The 24,998-nt window shown below is 40.1% G+C and overlaps 1 protein-coding gene across 1 annotated transcript in view; it reads left to right on the forward strand.

The window, feature by feature from the left end:
- Positions 1–24,998, forward strand: part of USP24 (ubiquitin specific peptidase 24) — a 112,033-nt gene that overhangs the window by 16,054 nt on the left and 70,981 nt on the right. Inside the window, exons 2-16 of the mRNA XM_056844066.1 lie at positions 1,487–1,652; positions 6,274–6,341; positions 7,112–7,255; positions 9,141–9,263; positions 10,302–10,337; positions 11,673–11,738; positions 12,109–12,174; positions 12,903–12,977; positions 15,704–15,862; positions 16,772–16,886; positions 18,276–18,379; positions 21,749–21,856; positions 22,526–22,621; positions 22,729–22,890; positions 24,192–24,299. Coding sequence (XP_056700044.1) covers positions 1,487–1,652; positions 6,274–6,341; positions 7,112–7,255; positions 9,141–9,263; positions 10,302–10,337; positions 11,673–11,738; positions 12,109–12,174; positions 12,903–12,977; positions 15,704–15,862; positions 16,772–16,886; positions 18,276–18,379; positions 21,749–21,856; positions 22,526–22,621; positions 22,729–22,890; positions 24,192–24,299 — 1,596 coding nt within the window. The remainder of the gene's footprint in view (positions 1–1,486; positions 1,653–6,273; positions 6,342–7,111; positions 7,256–9,140; positions 9,264–10,301; positions 10,338–11,672; positions 11,739–12,108; positions 12,175–12,902; positions 12,978–15,703; positions 15,863–16,771; positions 16,887–18,275; positions 18,380–21,748; positions 21,857–22,525; positions 22,622–22,728; positions 22,891–24,191; positions 24,300–24,998) is intronic.

Raw genomic sequence — 24,998 nt, forward strand, 5'->3', positions numbered from 1 at the left:
ACTGGGAAACGGAACCCAAGACTGCTAAGTCACAGATTTTGACTCTTGTCCAAGTATACACACTGATAGAAAATAGACTGGTGACTAGTCGTGCACAGTGAGTCATGGTTTCAGTCTTGTTCTAGTAGGTATGTGCCTGTGGGGGTTTTATTGTTAAATATGTGGCTGGCACCAGTTTGCATCCTGTTGGCAATTTTTGAAAAGGCTAAATCTTAAGCTGGGACAGTGGCCAACTTTTATCCACCCATCTTGTATATGGCGGACAACTTCAGAGACTCTTGCTTTTGTGCAGGACTGTGAATACCTTTAGACCCAGAGTACTCAAACTTGATGTCAATTCATCTCTAAAGCGGGGAGACATTGTTAACGCTTCTCTCTCCCTCTAACACATAACTTGGATTGCAGAAGTAAGAAGATGAAAGAAAAAGCATGGGGAGTTGGACTTCAAGTTGATTTCTGGCTTTTTCTGACTTGTGGAAATGACTCCATGGGAAACAAAACTCTGGTGATTGATTACATCATCACCACTAACACAAGCGGGGGGACTGCAGTTCTCACAAGGTTGTGGAGGGTGATGGGTTACATATCTGTGCCTGCTGTGCCTGTTGGGGATGCTGATGTCAAACTGATACCCATGCTGTATAGAGCAATGAACATGAAGTCACAGCAACGATGGCCACAAAATTCACAAAACAATATTGTATATCCAACCACCAACACCAATGATTGGCAAGTGCATAGATAATAGAACGCAAAGTATAGAAAAAAAAATCCTGCACAATGTTGCCACTTAGCACTGATACCACAAGTCCTACCTCAGCCAACAAACTGAAATAAATTGATCACCCAGAGGTCGCAGTCCCGGGAGCAACAAATCCAACTCTTTCATACAAAAGTTCATCATGAGGAGACCAATCTCCGTCATAAAATTAAAGAAGTCGGACAGGGATGCTGAACTCTCTTGACCTCTCTCCACAGGGACCCTGCACTCCCTCCTGTCTCGAACATATGAGTTCATGGCTGTTTAGGATCTGGCAAAATTGCGGTCCCCAAACCTGTGTAGCATTTCTGGGGAAGCCTCTGCAAGACAGCCATTGTTACTGTTGGGGATGGGCAACACTAATCTGGATTGTCATACTATTCTGTATCCATTGTAAAATTTATATTGTACATTCTAGCTTTCTAGTAGTTGTGACAAACAAATAAATGGTGGTGGGTTTGACATTTTCAAATTCAGCAACATAGAAAACAAAATGGGAGGGAATATGTCAGTGCTAGCCATTTTTCCAGTATTCTCTCATTTTCTGCTCAGAGTGGAAATGTGAAAGAGCACAAAAACTGAGGTTATAGGTTCTGATTTGAGAGCTGGAATACTTATAGCTACTCGCCTGACATCCCTGCTTTTCAGGCATTAATAATATGCTTCTGATAATAATAACTGGAATGCTAAAGGTAGCTTCTTCATATGTAGCTTCTTTTTTAACAGAAAAATGATGAAAATGGGAACTGTTCAGGAGAAGGTATTGAATTTCCCACAACAAATCTGTATGAACTGGAGAGCAGAGTATTAACAGATCATTGGTCCATCCCATATAAGCGGGAAGAATCCCTTGGCAAGTGTCTAATTGCATCCACCTATCTAGCAAGGCTGGGTAAGTTAACTGTTTTAAAATAAAACATATGGAAAAAAATTATTTATTACCTTATAAGTTTTGATATTAACTTTCATATATTGATGGGAAACAAATAATAGTTGTCTCTGCTAATATAGAGGTTGGCTTCTTGTTTCCATCATAAATTCTTCAAGCAGGTTTTTAATGCAATTTTTATTTGTTGGTAAGCATCACCTTGGCGGTCATGTTTTCAGCAGTGTGCCATACATTTTTCTGTTCTGTCTATTCTTCTGTTTTCTTTTAGTTGCCTATAAAATTTTAATTTTGAGCCACTGTACTGTTCTGCTTAGAATATGTAAAAAGTGACACAAATTTAGCCCTTGTGAAAAAAAATGTTTTTACCCTGATATTTTATGAGCTGGTTAGCATGAGGAAGCAGCATGATGGAAGAATTAGTCTGTTTTTTAAAATTTTGATGAGCTAGTTGTGAAGAAGCCCTCTAGAGAATATTTTAGAAGTGTAGCCACTTGGTTTATTGCAGCAGAAACTAAAGAGCCTGTAACTTAGGAAAAGGCTTGTAGTAGTCTTTCTTTGATATGGAAATACTTGCATTAGGTGGCAGAAGTTTTGTTTGTAACATTTCATGGACACTTTGCAACCTTGCAAGTATATGCATGAAACTTCTAGGCGCTCAGCTGTGGTATCTCCTGGAACATTGAATGTGGATAATTGTTTTTATTTGGGCAGGGAAAAGGTTAAGAGTTGTCCTTGGGGAAGAGGGTGAATGGAGGTTGTGTGCAGAGTGGTTGACTGGGGTATAGGATGGGCAAGGAAAGTTGAGAAAAGGGTTAGTGGAATAAACCAGAGTGGAAGCTAATGTGGCAGGGAGCAGCCTGTTCTCCAGCTATCTGTGTTGTTGTTAAAAGATACATGGGTTATGCTTTTACACAGGGGAAGGTGATGAGGTTCATGTATGCATGGAAATCAAGTCATGGGCCCTGGAGTCTTCTTTTGCTCCCTCCCCTTTTTGAGTATATATAGTGTCAGGCTGCAAGTACTCGGAAGCAAGGGAAAGGCATTCCTTATATTCTCAGCATGTTTACTACATTATATGTATATATTACAGAGCAGCCCTAATGGGCTTGTCATGTGAGAAAAGCTGTTTTATTTTTTGCACTGAAGTTGGCTGGAGTGCCAGTGAGAGGAAAAAATAATTACTGAACTTATGTATTGCAGGGCGTTTATTCCATTCCAACTGTAGACAGTAGAGACTGCTCAGAGTGGGGTGAGGTTTGCGCTTAGGTCCAGGTATCTGTGAGATATATATGCTTTGGAATACATGCGCTCTCATGTTTTTGTTGGGATACACTGCAGTTGCAAGTGATTGAGGGTGAGAAACTGCACATACTCAGAGGCCCTTTTATTATATTACAGCAAATACAAATTTATTGCTGATAAACCAGTTCTTAAATGTTGCTGTAGCAACCATATCCTGGAATGTGGTATAAATTTAGAAGATGGTGAAGCCCAGGTGGAAAAATTTGAGAACTACTGCCTTATAAGAGCAGCCTAGTTACTGAAGTGAGATGCAGAGGTATGGTGTTCAATCAGTCTACGTCCGGGCTTGTCAAATCCTCAGTCACTATGGTGCCTAGAAATTTCATTGTGACACCTAGTCACAATGTGCTGAAAAGCAGTGATTTCATTCTAGTGTCTCTCAGTGATCCTCATGAGAAGTACAAACTTATCATTTCACATCAGAATATGTTTTGCTGTATGACATAAAAATACATGTGCAAGTTTTTCGCATTGCTTGTTTATATATTAACTACACACCATTTGGTGGAGGTAGATTGATTAAATTAATAACCAGCTGCTTTCGGCACTGGCTCATATTGTCAATTAAACAAAGCGTTTTAAAGTAGTAATGCAATTATGAGAAATTGGAGAGAAATTTGGTTAGTGTTAGATGTTAGCTTTTTGTTGTGGTGATGACAAACGTGGTAACACTGTATTTATACACTACAACATTTTTTTCATAGCTTTAATAAAATTATGAGAAACTGAAGAGTTTAGAATTCAGAAGCCTGGAAAAATGAGTCTGGCTCCTAAATTTATGGGCTGGCTCCTACAGCCAAAGAAAATTTGTCAAGGCCTGGGCTGGTTTGTTGAACACTATCCAAGAAAAATTCTTCAGCTAAGGACATCATACTGTATTACATTGCAGTGAGAAGCCTCATAGACCAATTCAAGCATTCTGTGTGATTCTCTTTACATACATTTGCCCCCTCATTTAATGTATGCCTTGTGCAAAATCCACTGAGCTAAAAGGTATGCCCTGGGCTTTCCTTGAAGAATACTCCTTTTCTCCTTACAGTTAAATTTGCTTTTATAGGGATATGTAGCTTTGTACCAATGCCAACACCAAGTTACAGGTAATAATATTGTCCTACGCATGCACTTTTTTGGTTAAAAACACATGTCCTTGTGCAGTGATCCCCTCCCAGGAAATTATAATGTAGTTTGACTGTAAGGCTCCTACAGCACCATGATGGCTGCTCAGCATGAAGTACATGACAGTATCACCAATTAATGCTGTAATGATGTGTAACCTCCTAGTCATCTCAAAAATAGACTCTAATCTTTAGGCTACATTCTACTTGTATATGGCTTTATTAATCTCTGTCACCTGGAGATCAGTTGTAATAGCAGGAAATCTTCAGCCAGCATTGGGAGGTTGGAAACCCTCGGTCCCCAGCCTTTTGGAGCCTGTGGGCACCTTTGGAACATAAGGTTTCACAACCACAAAGTGGCTGCCATGGGAGGCAGAGCCAGCCACAAAATTGCCGCCACAGGAGAGGGAACCACACACACAGACAGAAAGAAGGGGGCAAAAGGAGTCATTTTATAAAATACGCTGGGAAAGACAAGTGAGAGAGAACAAAACTAGCACTGTCGATGGACCTGCCTCTAAAACAACTTTATTTTAATTTACACAGCCAATTGGAAGCCATAATGGGCAGGAGCTTCACCTGACCCAACTTTCTAAAAACACGTAGTGACTGCCAGGAAACTGTAGGTGGGTGCCATGTTGGGGACCCCTGGCCTAGGATCTTTAGATATTAACATTTAAGGTTGAGTTGAGGTCTCTCCAATTTATGTATGTGTAGTTGTCCAACTTTTATTTGCTGAATGAAGCCAAAGAAATCGCCGTGTTGTCATGTTCTGAAGTATTACTTTCCACCATTACTTGAATCTCAGTTAGGTCAGGCTCTGTTTAAACCTTAATTTGTGTGTAGGCAATTCGACCCCTTGTCTCTGTAGGTTGAAGAGACAATTTGGTCCTCTCATGCCACATTAGTGAGTCACAGAGTTCTGCCACATCTAACAGGACCCTTTCTCTGCTTAATTTTTCTTATCCTTGTGACTTGCTGTTGTACTGTCCCATCTGGTATTCCTTGCCAGGGACTTGGCTCCAACGACGCTTAGACTTGCAAATGGATAACAAATGGCCCTGTGGGATTTGAATCTTTTTTTCTTTCAACAGCAGACTCCCCATACCATGTCTCAAAAATACTTTTGAACTTTTTGGTTGTTGTTAAAAAATGTTTTCTTTTTCTATCAATAAAAATTCTATTGAAAAAAAAAGAAAAAAATACTTTTGAAATACCTCAGTTCATGATGGTTAAGAGAAGCAGTCTTGGGCTAGTCACACTCTCTCATCCTCACCTACCTCACAGTGACCTTGGGCTAGTCACACTCAGTCCCTTCTACCTTACAGGGTGTTTTTTGTGAGGAGGGGAAGGGAAGGTGATTGTAAGCCGGTTTGATTCTTCCTTAAGTGGTAGAGAAAGTCAGCATATAAAAACCAACTCTTCTTCTTAAGCTCTGGGAACTATTGTCATGGTTCTTTAGATTCTGGTCTTGATCTGCAACGGCTTGCAGATTTATTTATTTCATTTCCCCTTGCCTAGTTGGCAGACACGTTGCTTCAGTGTTAAACTTAAAGCATTAAAATACACAGGTGCAAGTGGAGGCAATTTTTAATCCCCCCCCTTCCTGCGGGAGACCTCTAATTCCCTCCCATCCTCCAGGAGAAGAATTTCAGGGGCATTTCGGGCAGCTGCGGGAGAGAGGCATGATCAATCCTCCATCCCTTTTACCCATGGAAATCTAGGCAAGATCCAAGCTGCTGTCTTATTTCTAAATGCATTTATTAAAATGCTTAAACCACCTTTCTTAAAGACATGCCCATCGTTCTTTATTACAAATATAGGGTCTGATCCAACCAGCTTTTCCACTGGTGAAAAAGGGAGAAGGGGATCCCTTTTGACCACCAAAAAGGCTATGCTGCTGTTCATGGGATCTGCTTGGACAAAAGCCATGTAGGATGGTGTCTGTAGTAAAGAGGGGAATTAGGTGAGTTTGAGTGAAAAAGTTGGCTGGATCCAACCCACCTCTTATTGGGATTTCTTTTCTCTTAAATGTTAATAATTATTAAGATAATTAATATCTGTGGTGACCCACCAAAACATCTTGATAAATGGGACTGTTGTGGGTAGCCTTCCTATTATTTATGAAATTACTGAAATTTTATCCCATTGCTTGCAAAAATTGTCAGCATCCTAACTTTTTCCTTTTCTTTTCACTTTTAAATCAGGACTTTGTGATTCTGATGAAAACTGCAGGAGATTTATGGATAGATGTATGCCTGAAGCTTTTAAAAAGGTGGGTGGAAGAAAAAGCACAATTTAAACTGGTCTGACTTGGAGAAGAAATAGTGTCCAGTTGAAAACATGTCTTATTCTGACAGATGTCTCAGACATTGTAATGGGTAAAGATGAAGAATCAGATAGAGGTGAAGAATGATGATTAACTCAGCTATGGCTTGCATAATAATTAGACAGATCAGTATTTTTTCAGGTGTGGTACAGTGACCTTAAATAAATATCCTTCATTGAGCTTCTAACAGAGTTAAATGGTTGTTGATTTCTACTGTTGCAGTAATGTATGTGGTTGATAAATTCTCCTATTCTGTTTTTTCTTTACTCTTCAAGATTACTCTTCAAGAGCCGCATTTGATTTTTCTTTTGCATGGTGCATATCACAGACATTTTGTTATGTCTTCTTGCAGAGTAGTAATTGGAATAGCAAAAAGACAAAAGTAATCAGAGCACTGAATAATCCTATAAAGAGGAGGACAGGAGTTTCAGGAGATGGGACAGTGAAATCCAGAGTGAAGATTTTCTTTTCGGAACCACTGGCTCATATCTCCATGAAAGTTATTGAGATTTTGCTTTCTCTGAATATCCTATGGCAAAAAACAAAACCTTCAAAAAAGAGGAGGAAATGCTATAGGAAGTTATCTGCTGCTCTTAACAGATTTCAGGCCTGAATGCTAAACTTGCTAAATAAAAGTTCTAAAAATAGTTCAGTGCCTGAGGCCAAACTTTTTTCTGTAGATCGTTGTCATTTTAACATACTGTGTTCCTTTGCAGCTATTGACATCAAGTGCTGTTCATAAATGGGGTACAGAAATTCATGAGGGAATCTACAACATGTTGATGCTACTGGTAGATCTGGCTGCTGAGAGAATAAAGCAAGACCCTATTCCTGTTGGTCTCCTTGCTGTACTTACCATGGTATAGTAATTACTTAATTTATCTCCCTGAAGCTGTTCAGGGCAAGACCGTGGTTGAAGTTAATATTTAATCATCTTAGATACCCTGTAGGAATGAAATGTCTGGAATATATTCAGTATAGACAATGGCTGCATTTAGACATCAAGCTTAACTATGGTTTGAAGGGATATCTGAATTGGGAACAATGGTTTGTCAGCCAAGCAACAAACAAGAATTAGACATAGTAAAGGTGGATTTGTAAAATGTGGTGTGTATTAATTCTAGTTTGGCATGATAACTGACTTTTCAAACCATAGCTACAACCATTATTATTTTAGGGGTTTTATTTAACTTTTAACTTTTATCATGCATGTTATACAAGATATTCAAGTTTTGCAATACTAAAAATATATTCCATTATGAGTATGACAAATGAGAAAACCAGCCCTGCAGTGTAGGGTTACTTTTCCCAAGTACAGAGCCATTTTCCTATTATTTCTGAGCCATTTCCTAGGCCTCTGCTGACCCCTTTCTGTTGTCTGAAGCACAGCCATGTTTGAATCATCCAGGCTTTTCTGCCTTTCCTAGAAGCCCAGAGACAGCCTGTCTCCCCAGAATGACATGTAACTTGCAGTGTCAGCAAGAGATAGCCAGGAGACTGGCTTATCAGGCCTGAGGGTCACTTGCTTATTATAGTAGAGCAAGACCCTCTTGTTCACCCTAAAGGCCCACCCTAGAGGAACATGCAGTGTCAAAAGTCCAGATAAGACCCCAGAAGGGTCTGTCCTGATCTATCCTCCCAAAACACCTGGAGCATGCAGTGAACACACAGTGAGCATGCAGATACGCAAGTGTTGAATATGACCGGGTGATGTAATGTAGACATGGGGAACGGTTAGCTTGGACAACCCATAAAAGGAAGACACTTGGTGTAGCAAGGGGTCATCAACCCTCTCCCTGGTGCAGAGGGAGTTGCTGCCAGCCAGCTTCAGAAAGCCAGGCATTGTAGCACACAGACCGGATAGGTGTTTCTGGCTTCCATCTGTGGCAGATGCTTTCCTGCCTCAGGGTAGGACTTAGTCTTTGGGAAAGGAGTTAGTCTCTTGCCTCTTGGGGTGGTGACGGGGGGTTTGTTGCAGTGCTCTGTCTGTCTTTCTTTGCTGAATAAACTGTGCTTTAACTATGATCTGTTTCTGTGTTTACTGGACTTAGAGTGATAGTGGGAATATTTCCAATAGTGCATGATCCTGCCCTCTCTGAGTGAGACCTGATTCCTCTCAGTCAGACAGAGGCTGCTGTGTAATCTGACCTCCAAGCGAGTCTCCCCTGGGTAGCAGAGTTAACTGGTGGGTCTACCTGCTGCAGGCCTGCAAGGTAGGATGGCTCCAAGAAACACTCAGACCTAATTTCCTACCTGTCAAGTGGACATAGTCAGTTGTGGAGTTCATTGCTAATGAATGTAGTGATGGTCATGAGCATAGATGGCTTAAAATTCATGAAGAATAGAAAAATTAATTGAGGAAAGGGCCATCAGTGGCTACTAGCTGTGGTGACTAGAGAGAACCTGCATATTCAGAGGCAGTAAGGCTATGAATACTAGTGTTTGGAGGCAGCATCAGGGAAGGCCTTAGCCTCTGTGCCTTGTTGTTGGCCTTTCAGGGCAACCGGTTAGCTGCCATGTGAAGCAGGATCCTGGAATAGAGCCACCACTGGTCTGATCCAGCAGGACTCTTCTTATGTTGAAAATGTTCATTGTTAATTTCCATTAATTTCTCTGTCAACTTTTAATAATTTCTTTTAATCATTTCACCTTGGAGGGAGAACAGTATAAACCACGAACTCTCAAAAATGATGTATTCCTACAATGCTAATTCTGTTCCTTTGTTTTTGTTCCTGTTTGCTCCAGGCTCTTAATCCTGACAATGAGTATCATTTCAAAAACAGAATGAAAGTGTGCCAAAGAAACTGGGCAGAAGTATTTGGTGAAGGAAACATGTATGCTGTTTCCCCCATTTCTACTTTCCAGAAGGTCTATACACTTCACATCTCTTACTATGAAGTAATACGAAATTTCTGTTGCTTTGAAGCAACTGTATAATGTGTGTGTCTCACCTGGACTTGGTGTAGTGATATTAGTTTTAGTTTGGTTCAGACAAAATGTCAAATTGTAGTTATGAGAGTTTACTAATGGGTTTCTGTGATATCCAGATTGACAAGCCCTAGTTTGCATTTGGCCAGCAAACCAGAAACCATTGTTTGTGCCACCTTTGATTTTGTGGCATGTCAATATAAATAAAACCATAGCTATGGTTAATACTCCACCTCCAAAAGCTGCTGTGCCATGGAAATGGGAATGCACATATGAGGCTGAGAGGAGGTGGTCAAGCAGTTCTAAACCATGGTTTGCATGTTGCACGTTTGGATGTCAGACATCGGTCTGTGTGCTATGTTTAGCACTTATCATGGCTTTGCGTTTAATCTGGATTGAGCCTTTGGGTATCTTAACAGCTTTTGAGTTAGCTTATGACCAGTAGACTTTATGTCTGATAGTTTTGGAATTAAAGTAATGTGTAAGCAAAAATCCAGGGCTTATGGTTAAGTGTTAGTAATGGCCACAGTACAGCAATGCCATACTAACAGGATGATTAACTTAGATCTCAGTAATGGCAGAGTGAAAGTAATGCGGTTTCCTTTGCTTTTTGTGTGACTAAATAATTTCTGTCATAGGACTTGACAGTTTTGGTTTCCTTGTGCCCAGCGAGTGGTTCTTCATATCAGTGCAAGAGTCTTTAACAGCACTCTTCTCCATTATGTGTTTTAAATATAACTGCTTATAACAGCAATCTCAATCTCCAATCCTTATGCTGCCATACATAACCTGTTATAATTGATTATTGGCAATGATGGTGCTCATGAGAACACTCTACAAACACTCGGCTTTGTATTTGAAGAAACTGTGCTTGAAGTCGTGTAGATTCCTAAATGAAATACATCTGACTAAAATATCAGTATAGTACAGGATTACCTTGAGAAAATGTTATTAATTTGTTCTCTTCTCATTGTCTAGGAACCACATGGATGGCTAGTGGACTTGGTGAACAGGGTAGGTAGATATAAAAATATTTTACTCTTACTGAGCTGTTACTGCACATGGTACTTTACATAGTTTCAAAAATAGACCAGCCTCTCAGCTTGCATGGTGAAGTAGCAAAGGGGAAAAGAAAATGGAATGTGAAGGAGGATGAAATGTTAGCAAATGAATTTAAAGCTTGGTTTCAGTTGGGTATGAGAGTTAAGTAGTCAAAGGCTCTGCCAAACAAAAGATTCAGGCTTCTCTAGCACAGTATGCATGGGGGTAGCAAAGACAAGTATCATATTGGCACAGGAGGTGCTTGGGTAGCCCAGGAGTTTGGAAGAGGTCATGCTCAGGAACATAAAAGAAAATGAGGACCCAATGTCACGGAGGAGTAAGGCAGCAGCAAGGTTTAAAGATGGCCTGTGACTTGTAAAGCAGGTTATAAATACTTTAAATAAATAAAATTAAAAGTTGGTGCCATGTACATAAAGGAATAGGAAGCTAGTGAAATGTATTTGGGGAAGGGTGCTGCATGGTCTGAGCAACAATGCACATGAATGATGTTGTCCCTAGAGTTAAGTAATCATCGTCACTATTCTTGTATGACTGTCTAGAATCCTGTGCAAAGGTTCCTGAATCTATGTACATATGTCTAAATGTGCATATACACATACACGCATATACACACACTTATTGTGTCTGAATTTTGCATAATTTGTTTGATATTCTTTTAGTGCAGGGGGAACAAACATGCTGTAGAACAATAAATATACAGAGATAAGTTGGTAACTGGCTTCAGATCATGGGAATGAGTTCAAAGTCTCCTTTCAGATTTTCTTTTAATCATTTCATTTGATACTGCCTCTGTACACTGGTTCTTTCTTGACTTAAGAGCTGCGGGTGTATTTAAATCTGACTGCAGGATTTGGATAAAACCATCGTAAAGTTCTGCAAATTTTAGCATTCTCATATGTACAAAATTCTCTGTTCTCTCCTTTCACCTCTCTTTAACCTGGTGATATTTAATTTCCAAGGTGCTTGATGTTTGTTTCAGCAGCATATTTGCATTTCACACTTAAATTGCTAATAAATACGTTTCAGAGATTCATCTATCTCTTTCTGTCATCTTACATGTGAATTGGCTTTCCTTTTTCGTATTGCTATGGTGAAGCTACTAGACCTTTGTGCTGAATTTTCCAATGATAGACTATGTGACCTAAATATGTATATATTCATCTTGTCCCTCTCAGAGGTATCTCAGGCTGCTTTTATGTATATGTGCTGAAAATAATGTTCTGCTTGCTAAGATATATCAGTATATTTAAATACTTTTTCATATTCTGATTTTGTTTGCTTGTTTAGTTTGCAGAGTTAGGTGGGTTTTTGGCAATTCAGTCTAAATTACATTCAGAAGATATTGAACTTGGGGTAAGTTAAATTTCTGGTTATCTTTCTCTGTTTTAGTAATCTTTCACAGGGACTTGTTGTAGTCCAGTGCTTCTGTACTTGGTATTGAAGTAGTATCCCTGTCCTGACTGACAGGTGCTGGATGAAATAATGTATTTTCCTAAAAGTAGCATTGCTATAACTATAAATGTAACTCTCCATTGCCAGTGTGAAAAGGTTTCCTCACCAACCTCACCCATGAGTTGCATCTGCTGTCTGGCCGTGGTTATAAGTCCAGTTTTAGCAGATGCTACTATTCTATACTGTATGTTCCTCATATATCTGAGGTCAGAGTGGCCTTGTGTCTACTTTGTGTACTCCATAATACCTACTCTTCCTTTTTCTTTTCCAGGCAGTTTCTTCATTGGTTCAGCCTTTGGGGGTCTGCGCAGAATATCTCAATTCTTCAGTAGTGCAGGTAATGAACTATTCTGTCTCTTAGATTCTTTAAGAACATATAAATGCAATCGCAGTTTTGAATCTTGTTTTAACAAGGCTTATTGTAAACTGGGCCCTAATTTGGATAGCCCAGGATATCAAGGATAAACCTTGAAAACCCCACCAGGGGTCGCCATAACTCAGATGTGACTTGATAGCAAAAAAAAAAAACCCTGTAAAACAGGATATTGTGTTACATTTGTAATTCACATTTAAAATTATGTTTATAAGAAGAGCACCAATTGGCTTGTGTGGATATAACTTCAGGTAAAATGGCATGGCGTTATGACCTAATTTTTTAAATAACATATTATGTCATGTGTGTTTGGTTACTTATTTCAGAGGTTCTCACCACAAGCTGGTAGACATCTGTTTAAAGTTGTACGTAGCTTGTCTTAGGTAACTGAACGTTAGCTTTAGGCAGTGATCCAAAAAGCCCTATGCGCAAGTGGGAAACATTTCTGCTAGTGAAAAAAGGGGTTTTGATTTCTGGAGCCCTTCTTGCCATGCTGATTGTGAAATATCTCCTGTCCGTAAGTAGCAGTGGGGTGAGGGTGGGGGTTGAGGTTTAAAAGGGTTGGAAAAGTCTGTACCCAACTCTTTGGATCTGCCCCAAGTTTCTGGTGGTATGTTCCTTGTTAAAGATCTTGGATAATTCTGTTTTCTCTGTAACATATTGAATTATTGTTGTTGTTTTTCATTTGACAGCCAATGCTGGATCCAGTAATTCATAACATGATTAAATATGTACAGAATGTAGAGGAAAAGGACCTGAAAGACAAGGTAGAACTTGATTTACCAAATACAGCCAAAAACTGTCAGTACAATTTTGTGGTGTCATTTAAGTATACTTTTTTGGTGTTATTGTTCCTGTACCATTTTGCCATATCCTACCGAACTAATGAGTGTTGTAGTGCTAGTATTCATAAGAGATGAATGCTTAATATTGAGAGGCTTTTCTGGTAATGCAATTAATTGCAGTGTCTTGAGTTCATTGTTTTGTTTTGTTTTTACCCATTTGGTCTATATCTGCAGCAGCTGAACTCCTACATTATTATTTCACCAAAGAACAAATATTTTATAGCTTTAGTTGTCTAAAGTTAGACTTCTGATGTCTTGTAATTGTCACTGTACCTATCCACATATGTTGGAGTTGGAATTGTCACATAGGGTGAAGCCGGACAGTGACGTTGGGAGTTTTGCGTTTGGAACCCCTACCATTTTTGTAGCAACCTAATCTTGGAATCACAGGGGGAAATATTTTTAACTCTTTCCTCTCTCATTATAGTCCTGTGAAGCTGCTGTTTGTCCACTAGAGTAAACAAGTGGGAAGCAGCAAGGACTTGCGGGAGGCATCTCATTTGCCCCTCCCTCACTGTTTCCTCTTTACCTTTACTAAAAGCTCTCATAGCCTCTCCTCCTTTCCTGCTTCCTTCTCTCCTTCTACAGTTGCCAGCCTCCAGGCAACTATAAAAATGGTTGCTTTATAGAGTGGAGTCTATGGCATTGTAGCCCTCTGAGGTCCCTCCCGTCCTGAAACCCCACACTCCCCCGTCTGCACCCTCCAAATCTCTAGGAATTTCCTAACCTGGAGTTGGCAATCCTATCTCCTTCCCACCCAACAGCCAACCTACATTTATCTGCCCCTCTATCTTAAGCTTTCCCCGCCCCCAGCAGCCTCTATCTTGGAAAACTATGGTCCAATTGTGTGGTGCTGGTACTGGGCCAGGCCCACTTGCGTGGTAGGGAACCCTCAAGGATTTGGATGGCACCTCACTTTCCCCTGTATCCCCCTCCACACACTATTTCTTCTTTCCTTCCTCTGCAACCTCCATATCCTCTCCTCTGTACCTGCCTTATTCTTAGCCATTCACCAACCTACCTTTTATCTGCCTCCCGTCTTCAGCTATATTTATTATTTATTTACTTCATTTATACCCTACCTTTCTCCACAGCGAGGACCAAAGCAGCTTACATTATTCTCCTCTCTTCCTTTTTATCCACACAGCAATCCTGTGAGGTAGGTTAGGCTGAAAGTATGCAACTGGTCCAAAGTTATTGGCTGATACTGATCCAAATGTAACCCTCGCTGTGGCAAAAAAATTATGTTTTTTAATGATACCTCCTTTTAACTGTACTGTTTGGATATATTTTTGTATGTTTGGTTATTTATGTATTATGGAACGTATTGAATTTGTTTTGCTCATGACCTGTTGGTCCACAAGCATAAAGAATGGAATAAAGGAAAAGGAATAAATATGCAACTGGTACAAAATCACAAAGTGAGCTTCCTCAGCAAGATGAGGATTCAAACCTGGGTCTCCCAGACCCTACTCTAAAGCTTTTAACTGCTACACCACATAGGTTTTCATAGGGTGGCTGCTGTTGAAGAGTAGCAAGCAGCCAGGCCTAATTGAGTCATGCAGGTTGGGTAGTATCTAATTACACAGAGATTGCTGCCAGGTCCAGGGCTGCCAGCCTCCATATGGGACCTGGAAATCTCCCAGAATTAGGACTGAACTCCACAGAGATCTGTCCCCCTGGAGAAAATGGCTATTTTGGAGGGTGGACTCTATGGCATTATATCTGGCTGAGGCCTTGCCACTCCCCAAACCCTGCCCTCCTCAGACTTCGCCACAAAATTCCATGAATATCCCAACCTAGAGCTGGGAACCCTAACCTGGCCTCCCCTCAATGAGTTCTCCCTCAAAGGCCAAACTAGACCTGGAAAGGCCCTACCCCCTCCCTCTGCCTTTTACTGAGAGAACCAAGCCTGGAATCCTGTGGTTACCTAGCAGTGGCCACTAAGAAAATCCATTGCTTAAAGCTACAGGTGCTCCTTTTATCATTTTTGGGTTTTTTAGACCTCCTGAATGTATGCGTTTTTTTTAGATTTCACATTTTTCTGCAACCTGGGGCCCTTTTCTGGTTTGTAGAAAGGTCTGTATAGCCTGTTCACAGCTGCAATCACCAGATTTAAGTATCGTCAGATTTTGCTATTCGAATATAAGATGTATGAAAACTGTTGGCTGTATCTTTGCCTCAGTGGAGCTAATAACATCTCTGTGGGGCCATATCAGGTTGGGGAAACAGAGCAAAGGGAAAGGGTTGAATTTCTACCCCCACAAACACACACAAGCACACACACATACCGCTGTCCCAATCTGAATTGAAAACTTGCTGGACTGTTATTTACTAAGAAAAGAAAACATGGAAGCTCCTAGCATCTTGTTGACTTTGACCTTTGCTTGTTCTTGCCAGTGGATACACAAAATTGCATGATTCTTTAAGCAGTTATAGATAAATACTTAAATTAAACATTATCAATGGTGTTCGTACTTGCTGTGAAAGAAGTGATGTGTCCTCTTCCAGAACAATCTATAGCCATGTCCTGTGTACAGTTTTGGTAGCAGTTTGGAGATTATTTTATGTGGTGGCTTACCTGTCATCAGAATTCATTTTTAAGATGAAACCTTTTACCAAGCATTCCTAATTCATATATTTCACAGAGGCTGGTCAGTATCCCCGAACTCTTATCTGCCATCAAGCTCCTTTGTATGCGTTTCCAACCTGACTTAGTAACAGTAGTGGATGACCTGCGGTTAGACATCTTATTGCGTATGTTGAAATCACCACACTTCAGTGCAAAAATGAATTCGCTCAAAGAAGTAAGTTAATTAAGCCAGATTTAAAAAATTAATCAGTATTGATATATCCATACAGTAAATGACAGGTTCACCATGAAGACTGGTTTCAGGTTTCAAGAGGCCTTAGGCAGAGAGTGCTCTGGAACCCCCTCCCCTCTTCTGCCTACCACTGGGACCCCTGCTCACATCTCCCTTCCTGCCCCTATCCATGAGGTGCCCTTATCTCCCACCTGCCTGTGCATCCTTCCCCTGCTCACTCACTATTAATCCCACTGCCCACAATGACAGCCACCTTCATGCCCTTTCCTCAGTGGCACTGGGTGGTGTGTCCAGCTGGGAGTGCTGCTGCTGTGACCATTAGAGGCACTGCTTGCACCACCCACACACTCTTCCCTGCCAGTACTGGGCAGCTCAGGTAGCCAGGAGCACAGCAGGAGGAACAATTGTAAGCAGTTGGGTAAGGGAAGGGTGCAGAGACAGGTGGCAAAGGAGGTATGTGGGCTGATGGTCGGTGGCAGTCTGCCTTGCTAGAGCCCGCCTCAGGTTATGCTGATGCTAGCCCTGCTCACCATCACAATTCATAGAAAGTTTTATGAACATCGTTCTAGCATGATTTGGGGGGGGGGAAATAATAGGTTGTACCAAACTTGGTAGCCTAATGGTGGTTTGGTCACCAAATTCTTGAAAAATGCCAGGGTGTAATTCCATTTGACGTATACCTGTATGGTAAGTGACAAATATACTGCTAGCCTACATACCTTCCATGAACTAAGCCTAATAGGTTGGTTCCTGTGAACCATGACCATAAGGGCTCTCAGCTTTCCCCTCCCTTACAGTATGTATTTTGATTTCTTCACTTCTTGTAACTGAATTTCTCTCTTTTTATTTGGCTAGCTGTTATGTAAGCATAGTGTTTGCCTTCTTCGTTAGGTAACAAAGCTTATTGAAGACAGTACTGTATCCAAATCAGTGAAGAATGCAATAGATACAGATAGATTATTGAACTGGCTAGTGGAAAACTCTGTCTTGTCAATTGCATTGGAAGGTAAGACTGTGGATAAGTAGTTCCATTTTACGCTTTATCTGTATGTTTGAAGTAGGTAGTCTTAGCAAAAGATTTCCCTGAGTCCCTTTGATGTCATAGAATTATTCCATTTCCATTCTGTTAATCTCTGTGTTGTGAACACAGTTGTTTGAATACCTGACATAAATCTAAGAGGGGACCGTGGTGGATTATTTTGGGCCTCTGTGCATCCCTGGTTGAGTTCATTGGGATTCAACTATCTGCCATTCTAAACCTGGAAATATTTGGAAGTTAAGGTATAAGTTTATACCATTAAGAATCTTTAAAACACGTACTGAAGCTGGAAGGTGAGAGATTCAAAACAGATAAAAGGAACACGTAGTTAAATTGTGGAACTCCCTGCCCCAGGATGTGGTGATGGCTGCCAGCTTAAAAGGCTTTAAGAGGGGAGCGGACATGTTCATGGAGGAGAGGGGTATTCATGGCTACTAGTAAAAATGGATACTAGTCATGATGTATACCTGTTCTCTCCAGGATCAGAGGAGCATGCCTATTATATTAGGTGCTTTGGAACACAGGCCCGGACAATGCTGCTGCAGTTGTCTTGTTTGTGGGCTTCCTAGAGGCACCTGGCTGGCCACTGTATGATCAGACTGCTGGACTTGATGGACCTTGGTCTGATACAGCATGGCCTTTATTATGTTCTTTCTTACTTCATTTATACCCTGCCTTTCCCCCTAATGGGTACCCAAAGTGGCTTACACCATTCTCCTTTCCTCCATCTTAATTTCACAACAACCCTGTGAGGTCAGTTAGGCTGAGTGCGTGTGACTGGGCCACAGTCACCCCAATAAGGTGTTGGCAGAGTGGAAGTTTGAACTTTAATCTCCCAGATCCTAGTCTGACATTTCACTGACTGCACAGCATTGGCTTTCATCTTATTTTGTATTTTTTAAACTGTGATGCTTTGAACTGTTGTTTGTAAGCCTCCATGAGAAAAGGTAGGATCTAAATATTTTAATAAATAAAACTCTGACGGCATGTAGAAGAACCTTCTAAGCTGCTGTTGCCAAACTTGTAAATGAATGTGCTCTTACTGATGGTTTGCTGACTGTGGCATTCTCCACCTGGTACCAGGTGTTCTGTAGTGTATTCCTTTGGCTATAGAAGGATGGTGCTTTTTTAGGGTATTTTATTGTCTTTTGACCATTGCCTGAGGGGGGCCACCAGCTTAAATCTTGTGTTGCAAGGATTCCTGAGGTGAAATTAAGGATGAAAACTTGAAAAGGTGTTTATTTTGCTGGATCTCCATTTTTAGAAAAATAATTGTGTATGTGCTACTTCCAGATCGGGACTTGATGAGGCATTCTTTATGTCAAGACTCACTATGTTCTGTGTTTCGTCTTCTAGGTAACATAGATCAGGCACAATATTGTGATCGTATAAAGGGAATAATTGAGCTGCTGGGTAGCAAGCTATCATTAGATGAGCTGACTAAAATTTGGAGAATACAGGTGAGAATGTGCAGTGTTTTGTCTCAGTTTAATTTTTTTATGATGGTGTTGTAAGGGGAAGCATAATTTTCAAATGCATCTGTAACAATTCAATCTCTGCCAAATTATCAATAGAAAATGAAGGGGGCCAGTGGGACATCAGGCTCAGCTGGCTGGAGAAAAGGAAGAGCATCTGCACCATCTCCTCCATGAATCAGCCCATGTAATCTTAAAAATACAAGTGGGGGAACCTGCAAGACTGGGGTGGGGGGCACTGTTCCTACTGCTCCACCTGACCACCTGCAGTGCCCTGACCTCTGCCTACTGGGTCCCTATAGTGGTGGGGGGGGGGCTCCCTGGCCTTTCCTTCCTGTCTGCAGCACTGCTGCCTCTGCCAGCTTGTCTTAACCCAGTAGATGGGAAATTGACCACTTTTGGTCTTTCTCCTTCTTTTTTATCTTAAATAGAAAACTATCATTAGATAGATTTTTCCTCAAAAAGCATTTTATTTTAAAACATCTGATCTAAATTTTTAAAATCACATTTTTTTATTTTAAAAAATAATCATTGATTTTTATCCACCCTGCACAGGGATCAGTAAAGATATTTAGGCTATCAATGACCGTATAAAGGATATTTTCAAGAAGCATTGGCTAAAGCCTGCAGAGTATGTTCTCCCCTTCCATTCAATTTAGCTCCAGCGATCCCACGTCAATATGCACATTACTTATCAATATGAACCATTACCAGATATCGCCATTTGTTTATGCTGGGTAGATTTAACTTGCTACCATTTGCATTGATGACAGGAAGATATAAAAACATTCCACCTACTGGTGGAGATTGTCCCTGCTTTGATAACTGGATTGAATAATTGGTTCACATGTTATTTCATTGTAGAATTGGCTCACATATTATTTCATATGTACAGGCACACTTGAATTTATTGGAATCTGTGTTGGATGATTAAAAGAAAATTGTTCTCTGAGCAGAAGTCTCTCAATTTTATGGGTGGGGCTTGACCAAGGAACTACTGTATCTGTAGCTAAGTTTCTGTTCTCTGCAGTGAAAATACAGGCCAAGATAACGTCTGGTATATAATTTACTCAGATTCTAACCCTTAAAACTGTTAGATATACTAGGTTGAATAAAGCACGTAGAGATTTTATGTAGGTAATTAATTCAGTAACAGTGGGGGGGGGTGTTCTGCTTTACAGCTTGTGAGCCATTATAATGACTGACTAACTGGCTCACATGATAGTGATTCCCAAGCCGCCTCCTGCCTGGTTCAAATAGCAGTGGCTCCTGCTCCTCTTTCCCTTTCCACCCACCCCTACAAAAAAAATCGGTCTTTCCCGAAACATTTTTAATGGGAGGAATTCCTCCAGTTTCTAGTAAACTGCCCGCTATCTGTTCCTGGCCCTGTTCTCTGGGTTTAGATCTGTATGAGGCCCAGGTTCAGAATTAGCTGCAGGATGCCCCATAGCAGACAATATGTTTGGTGCTTCCCTGCCTTCATATTAAACCCTAATGATTTCCTTATCTTGCTTTTTTATTTTACCAAGAAAAGAAGACATAGCTCAATAGTATACTACCTAACAAACAAAAACATTGAAATAGGAAAGGTCAAGAAGGCATGTGATACTTAGACCAGTTTAAAATCCAGTCTGTAATGCATAGTACAATGTTGCATTCATCTTCATGGGCGCCACAAGCAGTAATGTTCTCTGTACAGATCATTTTTATTCTAATATCACATAGGTTTCAGCCTGTTCTTTCTCCTTCAACTTCATTTCTGTGCTTGTTAATAAAGTGAACACACTGAGACAGAATAATGTATTGTATACAACAACTGGTGATTATACAAGTGCTTAATGAAACATAGGGTACAAAAGTTTGTGAAGAAGCTAGTCTGAAGAATTTAATGAGCACAAGGACCATCCCTCCTTTTTTAGATTCTTTATGGTATAAATATGCAGCAACGTAGACAATGGTGACAGGGTTCTTTAGTCATTGACACCATTTCAGTAACCCAAAATGACTCATTTTAGCATTTATTTTTAACACAGTCATCTTGCTGGAGAATCTGCTAGATAACTACTTAAAAAACACTTACACCTTTGTTTTTTCAACTGTGCATCCACAGAGAAGTCTTATCTAAAAATGTCCTTGACATCTGTTTCTAGTACCCTAGATCACAGGTATTCAGCTGTTGGGATATAACCACCAAAGGTGGGCTGCTTTGCTGTTAGTGCCGTAGCCTCTTTTTTGGTTTTTTTGCGAGAGAAAGAGAGGTGGGACCCATAGTTGCATTCAAAGGTTAAAGTTGGGTCCTTGATCCCAAGGTGTCCAGTGTTCTTTGTGAGACCCTTTTCAGGTGACTTCTGTGATTCAGGGTGTCATTAGATTTATGTACATGGGATGTTTTAAAGCAAGAATACTTCTGTGATGTTGCACACTGCTTTTGACAAGGTCACTTCACAATTGTTCTCTAATATGAAACAGCAATAATTTGGCTGATAACTTGGTAGGACACGTCCTATACATTGTGTCTTCATATTCACATTATGCTAAAATTTTGGTTTCATATCCATTCCTGAGCTGTTCTAATGAGCTGATTGATGTCATGTCAGCAAATTACCTTTAACTAGGACAAGTCAATTCAGCATTCTTGAAGGACGGTAAATGAGACAGCCAATTTCTGATGTGTCCTGAGAGCATTCATTTCTGCAGAATATTGTGGAGCTCTGAGAATGAGGACTCCTTTTTCCAGTTGAGCAATTCATGTTTCAAGAACTATCCAGTGGTAGTCCTGTTGTTATATGTATCCCAGCTTCTGTATTTATACTTGTTCCTTCTGCCTCCTGGATACTTAAAAAACTTGAAACTGAAAGTGTTTCTGATTGAGTCATCATTAAATGGCACTCCTAGCAAAAGGTACCTACTCTTAACAGTTGCAGTTGGTGCAACACTGCTCACAATATACTGTTCCATCACTAAAAGATAGAACAGCAGAGCTTGACAGTGATATTTTAACAATCTGCTTTGTCAGGATATGGTTTTCTCATGCATTACCTGTTTCTGCTCTGGCACAACAAGGCTTGTTCCTCTTCTGAATACATTTGGAACACAATAGTGTGTGTGTGAAAAGTAATTCCTAGTGTATTGAGTACTCCCATGTAAAAAAAAAAAGAAGCATATGATCACACCAACTGAGTTGAATCCCGTGACTCTGCTAAACATGCCTCTCCCAATGGAGGAAAGCTCCTCCAGTAAGTGGAATGGATCCAACCCTTCATGTTTAACTATAAATCTGTATCTTTATGTTCTTTATGTTCTTTCTCTCTAATAACACAGTTATCAATATTCTTTCTGTTTCTCTTTCAAAAGTCAGGACAGTCAACAACTGTGATAGAGAACATCCACACAATTATTGCAGCAGCTGCTGTGAAGTTCAGTTCAGACCAGCTCAATCATCTCTTTGTCCTTATTCAGAAGGTGAGGCTTGCCCTGGCTGAGATTTGAAACTGCCATTAAAAAAACCTGAAATGTATTTTTGAAGCCTAGAAGGTTCTGAAAATTATAGATATCGGCATCCTGTGCCTGACCCAGTCCAGTTTCAAATTTAGGATCAAGTACCATTACAAACAATTGATAATGCAGTCAGCTAATTAGTTAATTGGGAAGCATTCGTAGGAATTCTAGAGAAACCATAGAGAGATCAAACCCACATTAGTTTAGTTGTGCTTATATCAATAGTAAGTGGTAAACCTATATTTTCTTAAAAGATTGCTGGTGATCATATTTGACTGTCTAATTATACATTAAGATTTTAATTCAGATTTTTGCTGCCAGATGTTCATCTTGACTGAATAGCTAAGATTTTCAATTCACATTCGACCACCCATTGTCATAGCAATGAACTGAGATTTTAACTGTTTTCGGATATGTTCATAAGTCATAAGATCAAGTAAAGATTTGATCATTGTCTTTAATTCAAGATTGTAGAATTAGTTGTGAATCCATCGATCCATTTCCACTTTCTTTATTAAAATATATGCTCTGATTTAAATGATGCTAATGTAAAATTGCTATAACAGGCAAACTAAAATGAAGTATTTTGATGATGGTTTCATAATTTTTCTGGTGTTTTCTTTTTCCTCGTAGAGTTGGGAATCTGAGAGTGATAGAGTGAGACAGAAACTATTGAGCTTGATAGGACGTATTGGCCGGGAAGCGCGTGTAGAAGCTACCACTGGAAAGGCATGAGTAATATATTCCATTGTCAAGAGAACATAGATGCCAGTTTCTGCAATGTATGATGGTAACTGTCTCTCTCTCTGTGTGTGTGTGTGTGTGTGTTTTTGTAGGTTCTCGAGGTTCTCTGGGACTTGGCTCATCTTCCGACATTACCTAGCAGTTTGATTCAACAGGCCTTGGAGGAACATTTGACAATCCTTAGTGATGCATATGCAGTGAAGGAGGCAATAAAAAGAAGCTACATCATCAAGTGCATAGAAGATATTAAGAGGGTTGGTTTGTCTTCAAAATGTGTCTTTTCCCTCAGTTTGTTTTTAAGGCTGAATAATCATTGTTTGATCATGAACCCCCTCAGACTATTTTTGGCTACAATCAGAGAATCAAGGCAGAAGATCTAGCTCATATGGATGCTGTACTGAGAACAGTCACCGTTTATAATATTGTAAATACTGATGAGACCATCATTGCTACCTTCCTCAAAACTGATCATATCTTTGGCTGAAATCTACTGTTTGTTTATTTTTTACAGCCAATGGCCAGCATAAAATTACAAAACAGTACAGGGGTGTGTGTGTGTGTGTACACACACACACTCACACACAAATGTATTTTAACTTGTCCATTTTAGGATATTTTATTCAACTTGTTATCATTTCAGTTATCAGTGTGTGTACACACAGCCAAGGGGAGGGCATCAAATCGTGCTCAGGTGTACACACACACACCCTGATAACTGAAGGGATAGAAAGTTGAATAAAATATCCTAAAATGGACAAGTTAAAATACATTTGTCAGCATATTAAAATACTAAAAAAAAAAAGAGAAAAAAATGCATTATACCATGCTTCACGCATTACTCATCATCTGGTGCATCACAAAAAGTATAACCCTTTTTAATTTGAGCATTCCTTTTAGTAATGGCCTTCCAACAAAATTTAGCTACTTCGTAAGATATAGCGGGATTTTTATCCTTGAGCAGAAATTGAATGATTGAACTCTCATTGGTTGTAGATTGATGTAAAAGGCCAAATTGTTGTAACCAGGGGTCGATTATAGTTCTTCTAAATTCCAGGTAAAATTCACAGTGTAATAAAATGTGTGCCAAGGATTCTTCCTCTCCCGCTGTACATAAACATTTTCTCAGCTCTAGGTTGATTTAGAAATCTACCTAGGAAAACAGCCAAGGGGAGGGCATCAAATCGTGCTCTGGAGAATGCCCATCTCAGTTGAGGTGATATAATGTTAAAGGGGCCATGGCTTTGCCACCACATAATAATAAATCCCTATATACCCCAGAAACCTGTGCAATGTCCGATTGGAACTCCATATCACTCAAGCGTTGGTGGACTATAGCTTTTGCTCTGTCCAACCCTAGAGCCATTAAATGCACAGAATTGATGCCAATTGAAGAAAGTTTATGAATTATCTTAGCTGACCACTGTGGATACGGTGTAGCTGATAGAAGATATCTTAATAGGCTGAAATCTACTAAATGAGAGTGCTGACTCCTAGTTTTTGTTTTTATTTCTTTAGTGAGGATATATGTTTGACTAGTTTTTATTTTTCTTATTAGTCATCCCAGCATAATAATCCTCAGTTTGTATGGGTGGTACCAGCTTTACGTCAGCTCCATGAAATCACACGTTCTTTTATTAAGCAAACCTACCAAAAACAAGATAAGGTAAGAGCATTGTTGTGGCACTCCTGTATGACCAATAAAGGGAGGATGTAGGAGTCTGAATGGAAATGTGGGGGGACACTGAAGGGTTGTATGTTAGTGATGATGACCCAATCTTCAAGTGAAAGGAGAAGAATTTTTTTTAATGTTGACTTTCTGTTATTTTAAAACTTTGTAGTAGTAAAGTGATCTGTCTTTACTTTAAGCTTGGTAACTATATTAACCCGAAGTGGAAGTATTGCATTTTATTTGAAGGGCTTGGCACTGTGGTGGAAGTCTGGTGGGACTATTTTGTTTAATTTATGCCTTGCCCTCCGGGAAATCAGGCTAGCAACACACACAAACACACACACACACACACACACATATATATATATACCACAAGGCAGGGATACCACAAAGATATATATATCTTTGTGGTATCCCTGCCTTGGTATCCCTGCAGTCTGTTATCAGTCTGGTATCTTTATGGTATCCCTGCCTTGGATGCACACCTTAATGTGGTGAGGGGGTTTGTGTGTGTCAGGGAAGCTGAGAGTGATACTGTAAGGGGTCTAGACTCTTATCAAGAGACTAAACTCCTAGCAGAGTCACTCAAGACGGAATGGTCACAGCTGAGACACCAGACGAAGATGCATCCACCCCCTTAAGAGATATAGTGCTGGAAGATGGGACCCCCAGGTCGGATGGCACTCAATCTGC

The sequence above is a fragment of the Euleptes europaea genome, chromosome 2 (genome assembly GCF_029931775.1).
Source record: "Euleptes europaea isolate rEulEur1 chromosome 2, rEulEur1.hap1, whole genome shotgun sequence".
NCBI classification, from domain to species: Eukaryota; Metazoa; Chordata; class Lepidosauria; order Squamata; family Sphaerodactylidae; genus Euleptes; species Euleptes europaea.